Genomic DNA, 15771 nt, shown 5'->3' on the forward strand with positions numbered 1-15771 from the left:
TGCAATATACCCTGTTTGCCCACTGCTGTATCTCTATGATAAGCAAATCCATGGTGGACACAACTGGTAAAAACGCTTCACGAAATGTAGTTTGACAGTTGGCATATGCTACCATCCAAAAGGGTGGGGTTGGTAATATATATATATATATATATCTTTTTTTAATAATTGTTTAGTTAAAAATACAGTAAAAACCTAAATATTGTGAAATATTTTTACAATTTAAAATAACTGTTTTCTATTTTAATATATATTAAATTGTAATTTATTCCTCAGATGCAAAACTGAATTTTTAGCATCATTACTCCAGTCTTCAGTATCACATGATCCTTCTGAAATCATTGTAAATGCTGATTTACTGCTCAGGAAATATTTCATATTATAATTAATAATAACAGATTTTTTTGAAGTAAAAAAAAAAAAGCATTTACTTGAATCTTTTGTCATTTTTTTTTTTTTACTTTCACTTTTAATTAGTTTAATGAAGTATTAATAAAACATTCATATTTTTAAGAAATAATTGTTACTACTATATATATATACACACATATATATATATATATATATATATATATATTTTTTTTTTTTTTTTTTTTTTTTTTTTTTTTTTATTTATTTATTTTTTTTTTTTTGCAAAATGTTTTTAAATCAGCATTGTTTTTTAATTAATTAATAATCACCCTTTGCTTTTACTTGCTCATTTTAAATGGTGTGAGGTGTGATAAATGAATTTTTAAAATTAGAAATATTCCATGTACCTTATCAAATAACATGACAACATAAAAGCTACAGGAAAAAAAAAAAAACTTTAAGAGAATTAGCAAAATGCTATGAAGTCTAGCATGTCACTCCACAGGACATGTCAACACCCCAGCATTATTTCCTATGAGATCCGCAGATACAAGTCTTCAATCATCAATCACAGAAATATTAGTGAATAAACAGTATATTCCAAAACAAAAGCTAATGAACGCATAATAATAAATCAGCATGTTTCAATAAGATAAGACAGTGAAATCAAAGCGTAATGAATGCTGCAGTTATATCACATGAAAACGATACCTTTCTCCAAAACGTCCTTCACCTCAACTTGAGATTAACCTCCAAATGATGCAAATATTCCAACCGAGTGCTTGACAGTGTCTCGTGTCCTCTCCCACAGCATGTGTGGAGCTTGTGAAGATAGCGTTAGGTAAGGTAAAAGACCTTTGGCCCGTGATGTCTATTAAAGGCGATGGCTTCGTACTAACACAGATCTGGAGTTAACGTTTAACGCCCAACCGAACGCTGGGTCAGCTGAAGCTGTCAAGACATTTGGTATTTGTACTTTAGCTGTGACACGTGAGTACACTTTATACCACGCCTCATTCGCTTGACACTTGTCAATAACTTGGTGACCTAACAAGACGGCTTCACATTTCACTGGTTCGGTTATCAAAGCTCATGTAACTAGCTTGACGCTGTGCGTAATGCGCACACACAAACACACCCTTGAACTCAAATAATCTATAAAGGCGTCTTTGATTTATGTGAATTGATCTGTTTAATTGGTGATATAACTAGATACAGAAGCAGAACGAAAGTACAGCGACACAGTACAGGAGACACTCATGATAGCCTCGTAATCAGACCTTATCAGCAGAAACGATGATTGGAAGGAAGGGAACACCTTCCATAAAACAAAAGAACGAGCTGGACAATAGTATTCTGCGTAGCGTCTCGTCGGAGCTGTTTGACTCACTGGAGACGGAACAAGAAACCTCAGCTAACAGATGTTTGACAGCAGACCTTCATGTTTTAGGCATGACCCTAAACAATACAGCATTAGCAAATTGTGTGATGCAAAGAAACCTAAGTACAACTTCATTTCATAATTGAACCACTATAAAAATCCACTACAAATAATTTAAGTGTAGATGGAAAAAGGCTACAAAATGTAGCATCAGTGCAAAATAAAATAAAATAAAATGTTTGTCATAAATTTAAAAATCAATTCAAAGTTGCCAAAGTCTTAATCAGCAATATAAATTCATTAGACTTTGACCACTTTGAACTTTGAAAAAAAAAAAAAAAAAACACTCATAAAAATATTATTATATAATTTAAATTTAAACATTTTTTAATGTAACGTTATCATGGGGTTAATTACTTCATAAGTGAACACAGATGATGTAAGCAGTATGATAACTCGTACACATTAGCACAGAAAACGGGAAAAAAAATAAAATAAAAAAAATAATGTAATTTTAGAAGAACAGCCAAAAGAATCTTTCCAGGAGAATAAAAAGTCATCATGGGTGGTAACACACTTATTCAAGGTGAGTCAGTGATACAAACTCTTAAAGAAACACATATTATATAACTTACCACTTAACAATCTTCTCACTTCCTGTTCCTGTAAAGAGATCCAGGCAACTGTTGCCAGGCACTAAAAGAGCTTTGAACAATCCATAATAAAGAAGCAATGCAGATTCTGTTCTACTTAGTTAAAAAGATCTTTTAAAAAATATTTTTGGATGACTTCAAATGAATTGAAGAGCAGCAGTTTCAGGGCCCAAGCGCATTTCACTGATACCCAATACTGCGCTCACTCCTTTAAGAGACTCATCAGCCTATGGGTTGCCACCTGCATTATTGATTGCTCTGAGAAGAGGATCAGTTACCACATTTCTAAGGTCCTGGCTGCAGGATATACTGTAGGTTAAGGATGTCACCCCTAGTTACTCATAGTTACCCATAGTTTAATAAAATGTTACTTCAGTGGTTATGCATGTTATGAAGGTCCCCTGTATGATCCATTACAGAGCCATAAAAGGCCTCGGTGGATACCAACAAAACATTATAGAGTGAGCCAAGAGTCCAATGGAAACAAACACCTTGAACAAGAATGTTACAACCACTGCTTAAACTAGTTGCATTTTCCATTTTCTAATTGTGTTTAATAGAGCTGTTTTATTACGGTGAGACAAACTGAGAACATTTTGCAAATAATTCTTGGTCATTATAATTATAAGAATAAAACATACAATTAAATAATAATAATAATAATAATAATAATAATAACTATTTATATATTATGTATATAAATTACTATATTGTTATTATTCTTATTCTTATTATTATAGTACTACTATAATAACACTACTACAATAATACAGGCCTGTAGCCAGCCTAGCGGAAGGGGGGGGGGTTCTTTTTTTTTAAAAAAAGTGGACCTTTTTCTGTTCCCAACCATTTTGTATTTAACTATGAGGTTCAAATACTTCATTTTGGTGACTACTCATGCACCAATTTGTGCTGTATTATCATGTCTGCTGGTATCCTAATAAGCATGATTTTTTGATTCACCAAATGTATTTACTACAAGATATCGCCTTGTTCAGTAAATATACACAAATACCTAAAGCAATAAGTCAGTTAGTTAAATGAATGGCATTTTTAATGAAATAAATTCACAGATTCTTTATACTGACACTTATACAAATGGTGGGTGGACGCGTGTCCCTGCAGGAGGGTCTGGGGGCATGCCCTCCCAGGAGAAAATTTTATACATTTTAAAGTGAAATTCATTAATTTGGTGCATTTTAAGAACTCAAAAGTAAGAAATCCAACCCATGTTCATTGTGCAATGCAATAAAAGTTGATGACAGTCTGAAAAAAAGGTTAGAACTGCCCCTGGTCAGAATATACTGTGTTCTTCCTTGACCTATGCTACACCCTTCCACTGAGTTTTCTGAGCCCCTGGGCCCCTTTCAACCTCTGAGCCCTATGCAGTCTTTCCTCCTTTTCAAAATACAAATATCAAGGAAGAAATTTTATGCAGGGTTTTTTTTTTTAAATCAAATTTAAAGCTTTTTGTTACTTTTTTAAAGACCTGCAGAAATAGAATTAATATGGAATAAGCAAGATGTCTAGTAATATATTAAACTGATGTCCTGATTTACAGCTCAGATAATGTTCAGTATCAAAAACAGTAACATCTGTAAAAATTGTAGCAACCTTATTTTTGTATGATGAAATTATTAATAATAATTATTTACCTCCATACCGTGGTATAAAAATGAACTACATGGCTTCTGGGTATTTGTATGAAGAACAGTGGTCTTAGTATAAATGCACAAACTTTACTGTAATACTGTAATTATATTCTATTACTCCTTTAACAGATTTAATACATGTCTACATAATAATATAACACAGTTCGATATGTCCCACAATTCTGCTGTAATACCATAGTGCAGTCAGTGTTACAGTAAAAATAATACATATTAAATGATTCTGACTATTGTTGCGCACAGTGTTTCTCCTGTTTGTCGGCGCTGTTTCATCTGTTTAAATCGCCATGTCATTTTGTTCTTCACCGAATTCAAGCGCTTCACTCTGGATCTTACGGCGCTGTTTAGTGCTCACGAGTAAATGCATTCTGCTCTAGTAAACTTGCGCTCTGCTGCTGTTTAAACTGTGATCCAAGCGGATAAACGGTCCGTGTGGCGAGCTTCAAATGACTATTTAATCCATAACGCAATTCTTGTCTTTCCGTCCCCAAATTTAAAAAGTGTGTTGTTATTTAAAAGAACACTTGTTTATTAAAACATTTCAGTTACAGCCCCCCCCCCACCCTGGCTACGGGCCTGCAATAATGATAATAACTATTTAGACATAATTAATAGTTAATAATTATGTAATAATAATAATAATAATAATAACAATAATAATAATTATTATTATTGTTGTTATTGTTGTTATTATTATTATTATTACTATTATTATTATTATTATTACTGACCTAATAGTGACTTCACTATTCTTTGAGAGTGGCAGCATAAGCAAGTGTCTATTTTATGAAATAAAATATAAGAATAAAGTGAGACTGTTTTGCAAATTATTGTTGATACTGCTACTTCTACTAATAACAATAACAAATTTGTATGTACAACATAATTATTTTTATTTATAAGTACTACAATGTTGTTATTATTATTATTATTATTATTATTATTAAATGATTATTACATTGAGTATTTAAAAAATGTATAATAATAATAATCATCATCATGTAATTAACATAAATAAATCCTGTATATTATTATTATTGTTATTATTATTACATATGTATTACTACTATTAGAATAATAATTGTAATAATTATAATAACATAATAATGTAATTAATATAAATAAAAATGTATTATTATTATTGGTGTTGTTGTTGTTGTTGTTTTATGAAATTACTATGAATAATATTAATAGTAGTAGTAATAAACATCTAATAGTATAATGTATAAATGGTTGTTATTATTATTATTACACATTTATTACTACTTTTATAATAGTGGTAATAAACATGTAATAATAATAACAATAATAATAATGTAATTTATATAATTAAATAAAAATGTATTATTATTATTATTATTATTATAGTTTTATAACACTACTATGAATAATATTAGTTGTAGTAGTAATAAACGTAATAATAATAATAATAATAATAATAATATCACAAGCACTGTAATACTTAAAAATAAAACATATATATGTTGTAAATACATATATGTTATTGATATTAGTAATAGTAGTAGGGCTGTCAACGATTAATCGCGATTACAAAATAAAAGTTTAAGTTTGCCTAATATATGTGTGTGTACTGTGTGCAATTATTATGTATATATAAATACACACAAATTAATGTGTATATATATAAGAAATATGTTATTAATATACAAAATGATTTTATTTATATATAATATAAATGATATAAAAATTATAATAAATACATATGCTTGTAAATATTTCTTAAATATATACATGAATGTGTTTGTATTTATATATACATAATAATTATACACAGTACACACACAAATATTAGGCAAACTTAAACTTTTATTTTGTATGCGATTAATCGCGATTAATCGTTGACAGCCCTAAATAGTAGTATACACTATACAGTGCCCTCCACTAATATTGGCACCCTTGGTAAATATGAGCAAAGACGGCTATGAAAATAAATCTGCTTTGTTTATGTTCATGATTTTACATTCAAAAAATTCACAAAATGCTAACCTTTCATTGAAGTAAAACAATTAAAAGTGGGGGGAAACTTACGTTATGAGTAAAATATCTCTGAAGTATATTCCCATTCATATTTGCATTTATTTAGCACACTAGAATGACTAGGAGTATGATATTGTCCAGCAATAACTTCCTGTTTCACAGGATTATTAATATGAGGAGCACAAATGCCAAATTTCCTTAAGATTGTTGAGCTTCACAAAATAGAAAGTGGCTGTAAGAAAAGAGCTAAAGCATTGAAAATCCCAATTTCCATCATTAGGACAATAATTGAGAATTCCAATCAACTAAAGATGTTACAAATCTGCCTGGAAAAGGATGTGTGTCTATATTGTCCTAATGCATGGTGAGGAGGAGAGTTTAAATGTCCAAAGACTCTCCAAGGATCACAGTAGGAGAATTGCAGAGATTAGTTGAGTCTTGGGGCCAAAAGACTAAAAAAAAATAAAAAATTCAAACAGCCCCTACGTCACCACATGTTGTTCAGGAGGGTTTTAAGAAAAATCCTCCTTGCTCATCCAAAAACAAACTCCAGCATATTCAGTTGTCAGACACAACTTGAATTTCAAATGGGAATGGCTTCTGTGGTCAGATGAAACTAAAAAAAAGAGCTTTCTGGCAGCAAACACTCAAGATAGGTTTGGTACAAAAAGTACCCCATGCCCACGGTTAAATATACTGCTGGATCTTTAATGTTGTGGGCTTATTTTCCTGCCAGAGGTCCTGGACATCTTGTTCAGATACATGACATCATGGATTCTAGCAAATACCAACAGATAAAAACATGTAAACCTGACTGCATCTGTTAGAAGTTCTATAATGAGCTGTGGTTGGATCTTCCATCAGGACAGTGATCCAAATCAAGCATCAAAATCAACACAAAAATGTGTCACTGAGCATAAAATGAAGCTTCTGCCATGGCCGTTCCAGCTGCCTGACCTGAACCCTATAGAAAATGCGTGAGGTGAACTGAAGAGAAGAAGCACCAGCATGGAGCTGGGAAACTAAAGGATCTGAAGAGTTTCTGTATGAAGGAATGGTCTCTGATCTCTTGTCACGTGTTCTCCAAACTCTTCAGGCATTACAGAAGAAAACACAGAGCTGTTATCTTGAATAAAGGACATAAAGAGATTTTCCCCCTACTTTCCATGGTTTTACTTAAATGATAGGTTAGAATATTGTGATTTTTTTGAATGAAAGATTAAAAGGATAAACAATGCAGTTTTATTCTTACAGCCACCTTTGCTCATATTTACCAAGGGTGCCAATATTAGTGGAGGGCACTGTAACTATTTATACATGATTTATATAAATTATTATTAGTAGTAGTAGTAGTAGTTGTAGTAGTAGTATCAACAATCATTTGTAAAACAGTCTCATTTTATTCTTGTATTTTATTTTATAAAAAACTACACGTATGCTGCCACTGGCAAGGAATAGTAAAGGTAATTAGGTCAATATTACTACTACTACTACTACTAATAATAATAATAATGACAACAATAAATCTTTAACTGTTATTACATAATTTGCCCAAACCATTTTTTAAATGTTTGTGTTAAACAGAGTTGTTTCATTAAGGCACAATGAGACTGTGTTATAAATAATAATGAGATGCTAGGTAACAACAACAGTTGTAGTAATAGTAGTATACACTGTAATTATTTATACATCATTTGTGTAATTACATTATTATTATTAGTAGTAGTAGTAGTAATAATAGTAGTAGTATGAACAATTATTTCTAAAACAATCTTATTTTATTCTTGTATTTTATTTAAAAAAACAACAACAAAAAAACAACAACAACACTTATGCTGCCACTGGCAAGGAATAGTGAAGGTAACTGGGTCAACAACAACAACAACAATAATAATAATAATATATGTTCCTGTTGAAAAAATAATGTTTAATCTAAAAAAAAAAAAAAGTCATCAATGTTTGAAAAGATTTGGGGCAAATTTATTGAATACATAAATAATTTGGATGTTACATTGACTGACAAAGCTGATGTGATAATGTAACTCTTCTTTACTTTAATCTTTTATTTATTATCACTGTCATTGTTTATTTATTTATTTCTCTCTTCTTATTTTACACATCAGGTCAATGCCTCACAATAATGTCCATTTAAGTGTTCTGTCTAGTGAGGGTGGGACTGGGGTGAAGGGTGGTCAGAAAAGTATGTTTACATGTATATTGAACTGATTCTGTCAATGGTTGATGTGAAAATAATAAATATATTGATTAAAATAATAATAATAATAATAATAATAATAATAATATTATTATTTACAAACTACCATCATGTGGTTGTTTACTTGCTTATTTATTTATTTATTTATTTATTTATTTTGGGGACTAACATAATGGGGCTACATCAGCAAACAGGCCTGTATGACAGACAATTTTCCTTGCCAGTAAGCAGCATCATATCAGATTACAGTATAACTCTAATACCCTGTGATACATGTATGGAAAGAATTTATAATGGCCTTTAGCCACACAGAGTTTTAGTAAATGCATCAGTGGGGGGAAAATTACAAAACAGTTACATAATCAGTCAAAAAACTTAAATTACAATTCAAAACAGCCATGACTCTTACCTGTAAATGAGCCATTTGGTCTCTTGGTCCAGAAAAATACCCTGTGGAGTCCTCTTGTGATTAGCGCCATGATTCTAATGCAAGTCTATACAACTGAAAACACACACAAAAAGGTATCTGGAAGATCACATACTAATCATGACGAATGAATGGACAGCTACTGGTGAGGACAGCACCATGAAAGAGAATAACAGAGAAATAAAGAGAGGAAAACAAGACTGCATCACCTAGACTAGTGTTCAATCCTTCTGTGCAAAAATATTTCAACACAATGCCACTTTTTTTGAGTGGGTTGAAGCAATGACTTGCTTCACAATATGGCAGGACTCCAGCCTAATGCGCTGCTGCAACGGTCTGTCTACTGTATTATCCTAATCCCCCTCACAAACACATATGTGAGAGAGTGAATAATAGCACCTTTTCTATACCAACCTTATTTTATAAATCTAAATCATTCCTAAATGTGTGGGAGTTTGAATATAGCAAGGGAACGGCGAGAGGAATAAACAGCAGGTGGCGCTAACTACAAAGAATAGCACCAGAGCAGGCACTGGTTGTGCTTTGTCGTGAATTAACTCTCACTATGTCATTGTTCTTGAGTTATGTAACAAAATTCTGCTTCCAATTATATTAATCCCAAGGATTCTGTGTTTTAATACTCGGTTTTTAATCCAGGAAACCCCACCAAGATCAGCCCAGAGACGCAAGTAACAAATACAGTCTAAAAACTTGAATTTAAAACATTCTATACTCAGATTAATATTAATATTATAGAATTATATATATATATATATATATATATATAATAAAATGCATAATGCATGTAAATATATTTAAATAATTAAACAATTTAATGAAACGTGTACTTTATATCCACGGCATATCTTTAAACAGTCCTAAACATAAAGCGCCTTTTAAAGAAAAGTGTTAAATATGTATAGAAATGTAAGAGTAAGAAATATTTGATACTTTGTCCTTTAGACACATTCTAAGATTATAAATCGTGCTTAAAGTGACAGAAGTCTCCAAATGTTTTACATCATGATATATAGTGCATCATGTTGCTATGTAGGCTTAGCTGGGACCAGTGGGATTTGACGGACGTCGACGTGAACCAATAGCGTCATTAGTAATCGCCAAGACGCTCTTCACTCCACCAATCAGCGATTAGAGGAGGTGGAACTTTTGTTCCGTTGCTGCCATGTAATTCGTGCAGTACCAATTAGTTATAGCGTACGCCCGGACAACAGAGCAAAGGCTGGGTATCACTTTGACGGGAGATGGCTTTTCTTTTGATTCCGTTTATTTAAAGGGAACTTTAGGATGACGGGGTTTCCTTCCTTTTGAGCGCAAATGATCGCGCACGCAAGTATATCGCCATTTTACACCATCCAGTGCCCTGGACGCAAAATGTTTTCGGGATGAAGCCCCCGGCGCTTTTCATCGGTAAGCAAAACGAGATGTGCTCGACGTAGCTTTGTTTGCTGTTTAATATTATGACCGGCATCCGTTTTGTGGTATCCGAATGAAAGCCTGCGCATTGCGGTGCGGTTTGTTTTCCTTTCGTCTCGTATTTTGGAGCGTCGGGCATCCCCTCCTCTCCCACGCATCACCTAATCGATAATCGATTACATGGACTTGGGGCAGATGTCACGCTTTCTTCTATGCCATCATCGCTGCATGTGATAGACTGCAGCTCTATTTGGGACATCACTGGCTCTCCTGTGTCATAAATGAAAAACAAACCCTACCCTCTAAAATTCACACCACCATGGGAGAAGAATGCTGGCTTTGGAAGAAAACACAAGTCTTGCACGAGAAGCCACACCAAAATAATCGCCAACCCTGGAATAGTGATGAAAGTGCTACGGCGGAAGAAGATCATCATGTTTCTGGCCTATTTTCTGCTGGTGGCTTTGACCATGCTGAACCTGGCTAATTACAAATGGACCAAAGAGCCACAGCAGTGCAACCAGCCAGTGCAGGGAGTGAACTTCCAAAGCAGGTCGGACATCCGATACCTTTACAAAGCCCCGCAGGTCAAGAAAAGGCAGCTGGTGTATGTGTTGACCACTTGGAGGTCCGGCTCGTCTTTTTTCGGGGAGCTCTTCAACCAAAACCCAGACGTGTTTTTCTTGTACGAGCCCATGTGGCATATTTGGCAGAAGCTGTACCCTGGGGACGCCGTGTCCCTCCAAGGAGCGGCCAGGGACATGCTGAGCTCTCTTTACAGGTGTGACTTCTCAGTTTTTCAGCTCTACAACAGTCCTGGAGGGAAGAACATAACCACTCTTGGACTGTTTGGGGCCGCCATCAATAAGGTCATCTGCTCCTACCCCTTCTGCACGTCCTACAGGAAGGATGTGGTGGGAATGGTGGACGAAAAGATTTGCAGAAAGTGTCCTCCACAAAGCCTTCAGATGCTGGAGGAAGAGTGTTTAAAATACAACACGATCGTGATCAAAGGAGTTCGCATTTTGGACGTCAACGTCCTGGCCCCTCTAATGGAGGACCCTTCTTTGAATCTGAAAGTGATTCATCTGGTACGAGACCCCAGGGCGGTGGCCAACTCCAGGATTAAATCCCGACACGGGCTCATACGGGAGAATTTGCAAGTCGTGCGCAGCAGAGACCCCAAGCTTCGTCGCGTGCCATTTGTGGACCCCAACCACAAAATGAACAAAAAAGACGGCTCAGATTACCACTCCATTGGAGCCATGGAGGTGATCTGCGAACAAATGTCTAGAACTCTGAAAACCGCTCTCCACCCTCCCAACTGGTTCAAAGGCAAATACATGACGGTACGCTACGAGGACCTGGTGGAGAACCCCATTAAAACTGTTCGGAATGTTTACCGCTTCGTTAACCTTTCAGCCAATCACGACATTGAGATCTTTGCTATGAATATGACAACAGGGCCGAACGCCTCCACCAAACCGTTCATCGTCTCCTCCAGGAACGCCACGCAGGCGGCCAGCGCCTGGAGAACTGTGTTGAACTACCAGCAGATCAGACAGGTGGAGGAATACTGTCAGCATGCCATGTCTCTGCTGGGATACCTGCGCGTTCGCACGGCCGGGGAGGCTAAGGATTTGAGCAGGCCATTATTGACAGTGCCCAAAATATAAACCACCGCCAAAGACGTTTGATGTTTTGCATTTGTGCTGATAACAGCCTGATACTCATTCTGTACGAACTGTTATTTATGTTCAATGCTTAATGGCTCAGTGGAATGTATCTGTTTGCATCATACTGTGCACAGCCACTTATTGTATGTTGGGACCAGAATATTGTCTGTGCATCACCACATGTTCGACCAAATAAGAGAGAAAAAATACTTTGTGTACGATGTGTCATTGATCATTAAAGCTACGCCAAGATATTTATTTAATCAAAACATTTAGATCTGGCATTCACTGATTTCAGGGCTGTACAGACCAAAGGGCATCTATCTAAATAGTCTCACTGTCCTCTGTGTCTAATTTAAATCAGCTGAGGCATGCTCTAGTTCCTGTAGACTTTGTCTCTGGGTTAACACGTCCATAAACGGGTCATTCTTGTTATGCAGTACATTTTCGTGTCCCCATCATGTCTTAATTTAAGGGATAAAATATTAAATCTATCTACTCCAGTAAAAAGTAATAGATTTAAAATGTATGTGTTTTATACTAAGTATAGTACAAGTCTATTAAAATATTTACTGACACATCCCTCGAGACTTACTAATATAGAAATTGTATTTAAACTTTATTTGGAGGACTACTTGTGCACAGTGCACATTTCTTAATATTATTCCTAAAATATATTTTAATGTCAGTACTGATGAGGATTGTATGATCTTTAAATAATATTGGTCTTTAAATGCAAAATATTTAAAGTGCTTGCATTAAGTACAAAATTAGTTGTTTTAATTTAGCAGACTTTAAGTATATCAGTTTAGTATAATAAGTACAATTGCAGAGTATTTTAATTAAGTACATAATATGTAAATGTATTTGTGACTCTGGACCGCAAACCAGTCATAAGTAGCACAGGTGTATTTGTAGCAATAGCCAAAAATAGACAGTATGGGTCAAAATTATTGATTTTTCTTTTATGCCAAAAATCATTAGGATATTAAGTAAAGAGCATGTTTCATGAATATACTTTGTAAATTTCCTACGGTAAATATATCAAAACTTAGTTTTTGATAGTAATATGCATTGCTAAGAACTTCATTTGGGCAACTTTAAAGGGCGATTTTCTCAATATTTAGATTTTTGTTTTGGCACCCTCAGATTACAGATTTTCAAATAGTTGTATTTCGGCCAAATATCGTCCTATCCTAATAAACCATACATAAGTGGAAAGCTTATTTATTCAGATCATGTATAAAACTTAATTTAAAGAAATGTACTTAGCATAAAATAAATGTATTTTAAATACATTTATTTTTCACTAGGATATCTATCTATCTATCTATCTATGTGTTATTGTCACATCTCTGTTATCACTTACCTATCAAAACTTTAACTAGCTTTAACTTTCATAAACCAGTTCCTTTACGACATCATCCTTTAGGAAGTGAAACTGTTGTCAGCAAGAAATAAACAGTATCACTATTAGCTGTGTACTTAATAAGTTTTGTGCTATTATTTAGTTTATCCACCCATCTTTTGTGATAAAATGACAGAAATCGACTTTATAATATCAATACTTTAAAAGATGGTTAACTTCTTTTTTCTCTCTGTCTCTCTGAGCAATGGCTAACTTTAGCTCTTCATTTCCATCTTATGTAAGATATAATTAAATTTTAGGTGCCTGAGCTTGACCTAATATTTCTAAGATTTTTCTATACTCTTTAATAGAAATGCTTAAGTTAGAGATCTTCAAAGGTACTGCATAACAGCAATGACCCAATCACTGTATCAGTGTGGTTCACCTAAAAAGGTCTGAGAGTAAGTCACTCTCAGCTGCATGATTTCTTTCAGTTCCACTTCTAGGGCTGGACAAGAGGTCTGTATTTCCCTTTTTTTATTGCAGAATTGTTATGATTAATATTAAGGCTATTAGCGTAAGGTTAGAGAAGGAATAATAACTCTTTGCCGCGCCCTGATTCCAATGTGGCCCGTAGAATTGCATTCTTAAAACACGTCTAGCAGGTTTTAATTTAGCTCATTTCTCGGCATGAAAGTCTGGTTTAAACAGAGAGGAAATGAATTTGTGACAGTATGTACTCCCAAACTTCTGGGTTTGGTAGGTGTGTAGATATCATGACATTTAAAAAAATACAGCCGTCCCTGTTGCAAAAAAGCACAGTGACTTTGACCATATGCAAATGTTTTTACATACAATCTGCATTTTTTTCATTTAAGTTACACCCTGCTGGAAATCTGGATTGATTTCATATAGATTGATCCCTGTGTTTCTCATCTCTTAGTCTCACATTTGCGTTGTAAATCTTTTAAATCACAGGGCATATCGACATATTTCAAAAGAAAATCACACTTTCTCAAAGTATGACTAGGTCACACTGTGTTTACTGTTTCATTTACTTCCATTCAAATGCAGGAGGAAAGAAATGCAAACATGTAGAAGTCTGTCTTTCACTGTGTGAATATAAATTAGCTTCGGTATAACAAACTTCAAAAAGGTATGAGTGTGGAAAATGTAGAAGATAATATATCTTAACATTTGGATTTATGATTATTTACCGTTTATAACTGATGACATCATTTTCTGTTGCGTGGCCTGAAGTAATTTTGCACATTTAAAGAATTTTAAAATATTCTTTAGAACTTTCTGTCTATCAAAGAATCATGGGGAAAAAAGTATCATGGTTGCCACAAAAATATTATCAAACATTACAATGATAACAAGGAATTTTATTTGATCAGAATAGTTTCTGAAGGATCATGTGACACTGGAGTGATGATGCTGGAATAAATTAAATTCTTAAATATAGTAAAACAGAAAACATCTATTTTAAATTGTAGTAATATTTCACAATATTAAATTTTTTAATGTATTTTTAATCAAAGAAGTACAGCCTTTGTGAGCATTAAAGACTTACAATAAAAAGAAATCCCTATACAATCCCAATGTATACTATGCACCAACAGCAGTTTGTACATTTTCTAGAATAAACTAGGTTACCGTTACGCATCTATAGTGACGTCTGTACCAGTGCAAAAGCTATTTTAAGAGCCAAGCGTCTGTAATATCAGGGAAACAACAGTGCCAGCCGCTCTGTTCCTAACATGTCAGTGATGTAGATGCTCTTTAAACTGTCAACTGTAGTAGACCGCAAATCTGAGACAATCAGTCTGTCTCTCAGGGGTATCCAGTGACTATGATTCCTTGATTCTGTGAAGTGGGCTACAGCGTCTCTTGCAGCAGTGTGTGAGAGCGATTGAGCAATGGGAAACCACGAGAGAGCAGCCTCTGTTCTCCACAAATAGCAGCTGCGGGTGGGGAGGCCCCTGATGGGTCGGGAGCAGAGGGCTGGATGTGGAGTGGGTGCTGAATGGCTGGGCTTGAAGATCTGTTGGCGCTCAATGCGGGTCCCGGCAAGTGCCCTGGCCCTTCGCCATCTCTGTGCCCTTATCCTGCTGTTGTAAAGGGAACGTGAGGTGAGAGAGAAACCTGAAATCACTTCTTGGATGTCCCTGATAGCACTATGACCTCCTGATGACACTTCCAGTAATACAGGATGTTTAAGATAAGCAGCTTACTGTAAACGTACACTGCTTGTAAAATATTTGGACACACATGACTGAAAAGTGTTGACTCATGGCTGTCAGAATACCAACATTTCAGTAGTCCATATCCATTACAATTAAATGTGTGATTCTCTGTACCACGGAAAAACCTAATATACGATTGCATATGAATTTTAAAAGGTTGTATCTTATTAAACATGAATATACTATGTATTTACACTTCAAGTTTCTTTATTAAGCATGGCTTTTCAATCAGTTAAACAGTAGTTAAATGAACAAGCAACAGAACAAATAACATCAACAGAACAAAGTGAAACTTGAAGGGATAGTTCACCCAAAAATGAAAATTTGTTGTTTATCTGCTTACCCACAGGGCATCCAAGATGTAGGTGA

At 34.4% G+C, this 15771-nt stretch overlaps 2 protein-coding genes across 3 annotated transcripts in view; one reads left to right on the forward strand and one right to left on the reverse strand.

Annotated features, from left to right (window-relative positions):
* The window catches only part of pls1 (plastin 1 (I isoform)), a 35989-nt gene extending 27040 nt beyond the window's left edge, over nt 1-8949 (reverse strand). Inside the window, exon 1 of one of the 2 annotated variants that reach the window (XM_051133210.1) lies at nt 8678-8949. In XM_051133210.1, the coding sequence (XP_050989167.1) occupies nt 8678-8747 (70 nt within the window). In that variant the 5' untranslated portion in view covers nt 8748-8949. Of the gene's footprint in view, nt 1-1062; nt 1263-8677 lie in introns of those variants that run through there. The other variant, XM_051133221.1, reaches the window with a different exon arrangement.
* Nucleotides 8950-9839: 890 nt separating this feature from the next.
* chst2a (carbohydrate (N-acetylglucosamine-6-O) sulfotransferase 2a) lies at nt 9840-15554 on the forward strand. The gene has a single exon (XM_051096339.1). The coding sequence runs from the start codon at nt 10411-10413 to the stop codon at nt 11803-11805; it is 1395 nt and encodes a 464-aa protein (XP_050952296.1). The 5' UTR covers nt 9840-10410; the 3' UTR covers nt 11806-15554.
* Nucleotides 15555-15771: the final 217 nt, after the last annotated feature.

Source organism: Labeo rohita, chromosome 2, assembly GCF_022985175.1.
Source record: "Labeo rohita strain BAU-BD-2019 chromosome 2, IGBB_LRoh.1.0, whole genome shotgun sequence".
Lineage (NCBI taxonomy): Eukaryota > Metazoa > Chordata > Actinopteri > Cypriniformes > Cyprinidae > Labeo > Labeo rohita.

Bases quoted from the DNA above. Each gene is read 5' to 3' on its own strand.
- chst2a (XM_051096339.1), top strand. From the start codon at position 10,411: ATGAAAAACAAACCCTACCCTCTAAAATTCACACCACCATGGGAGAAG.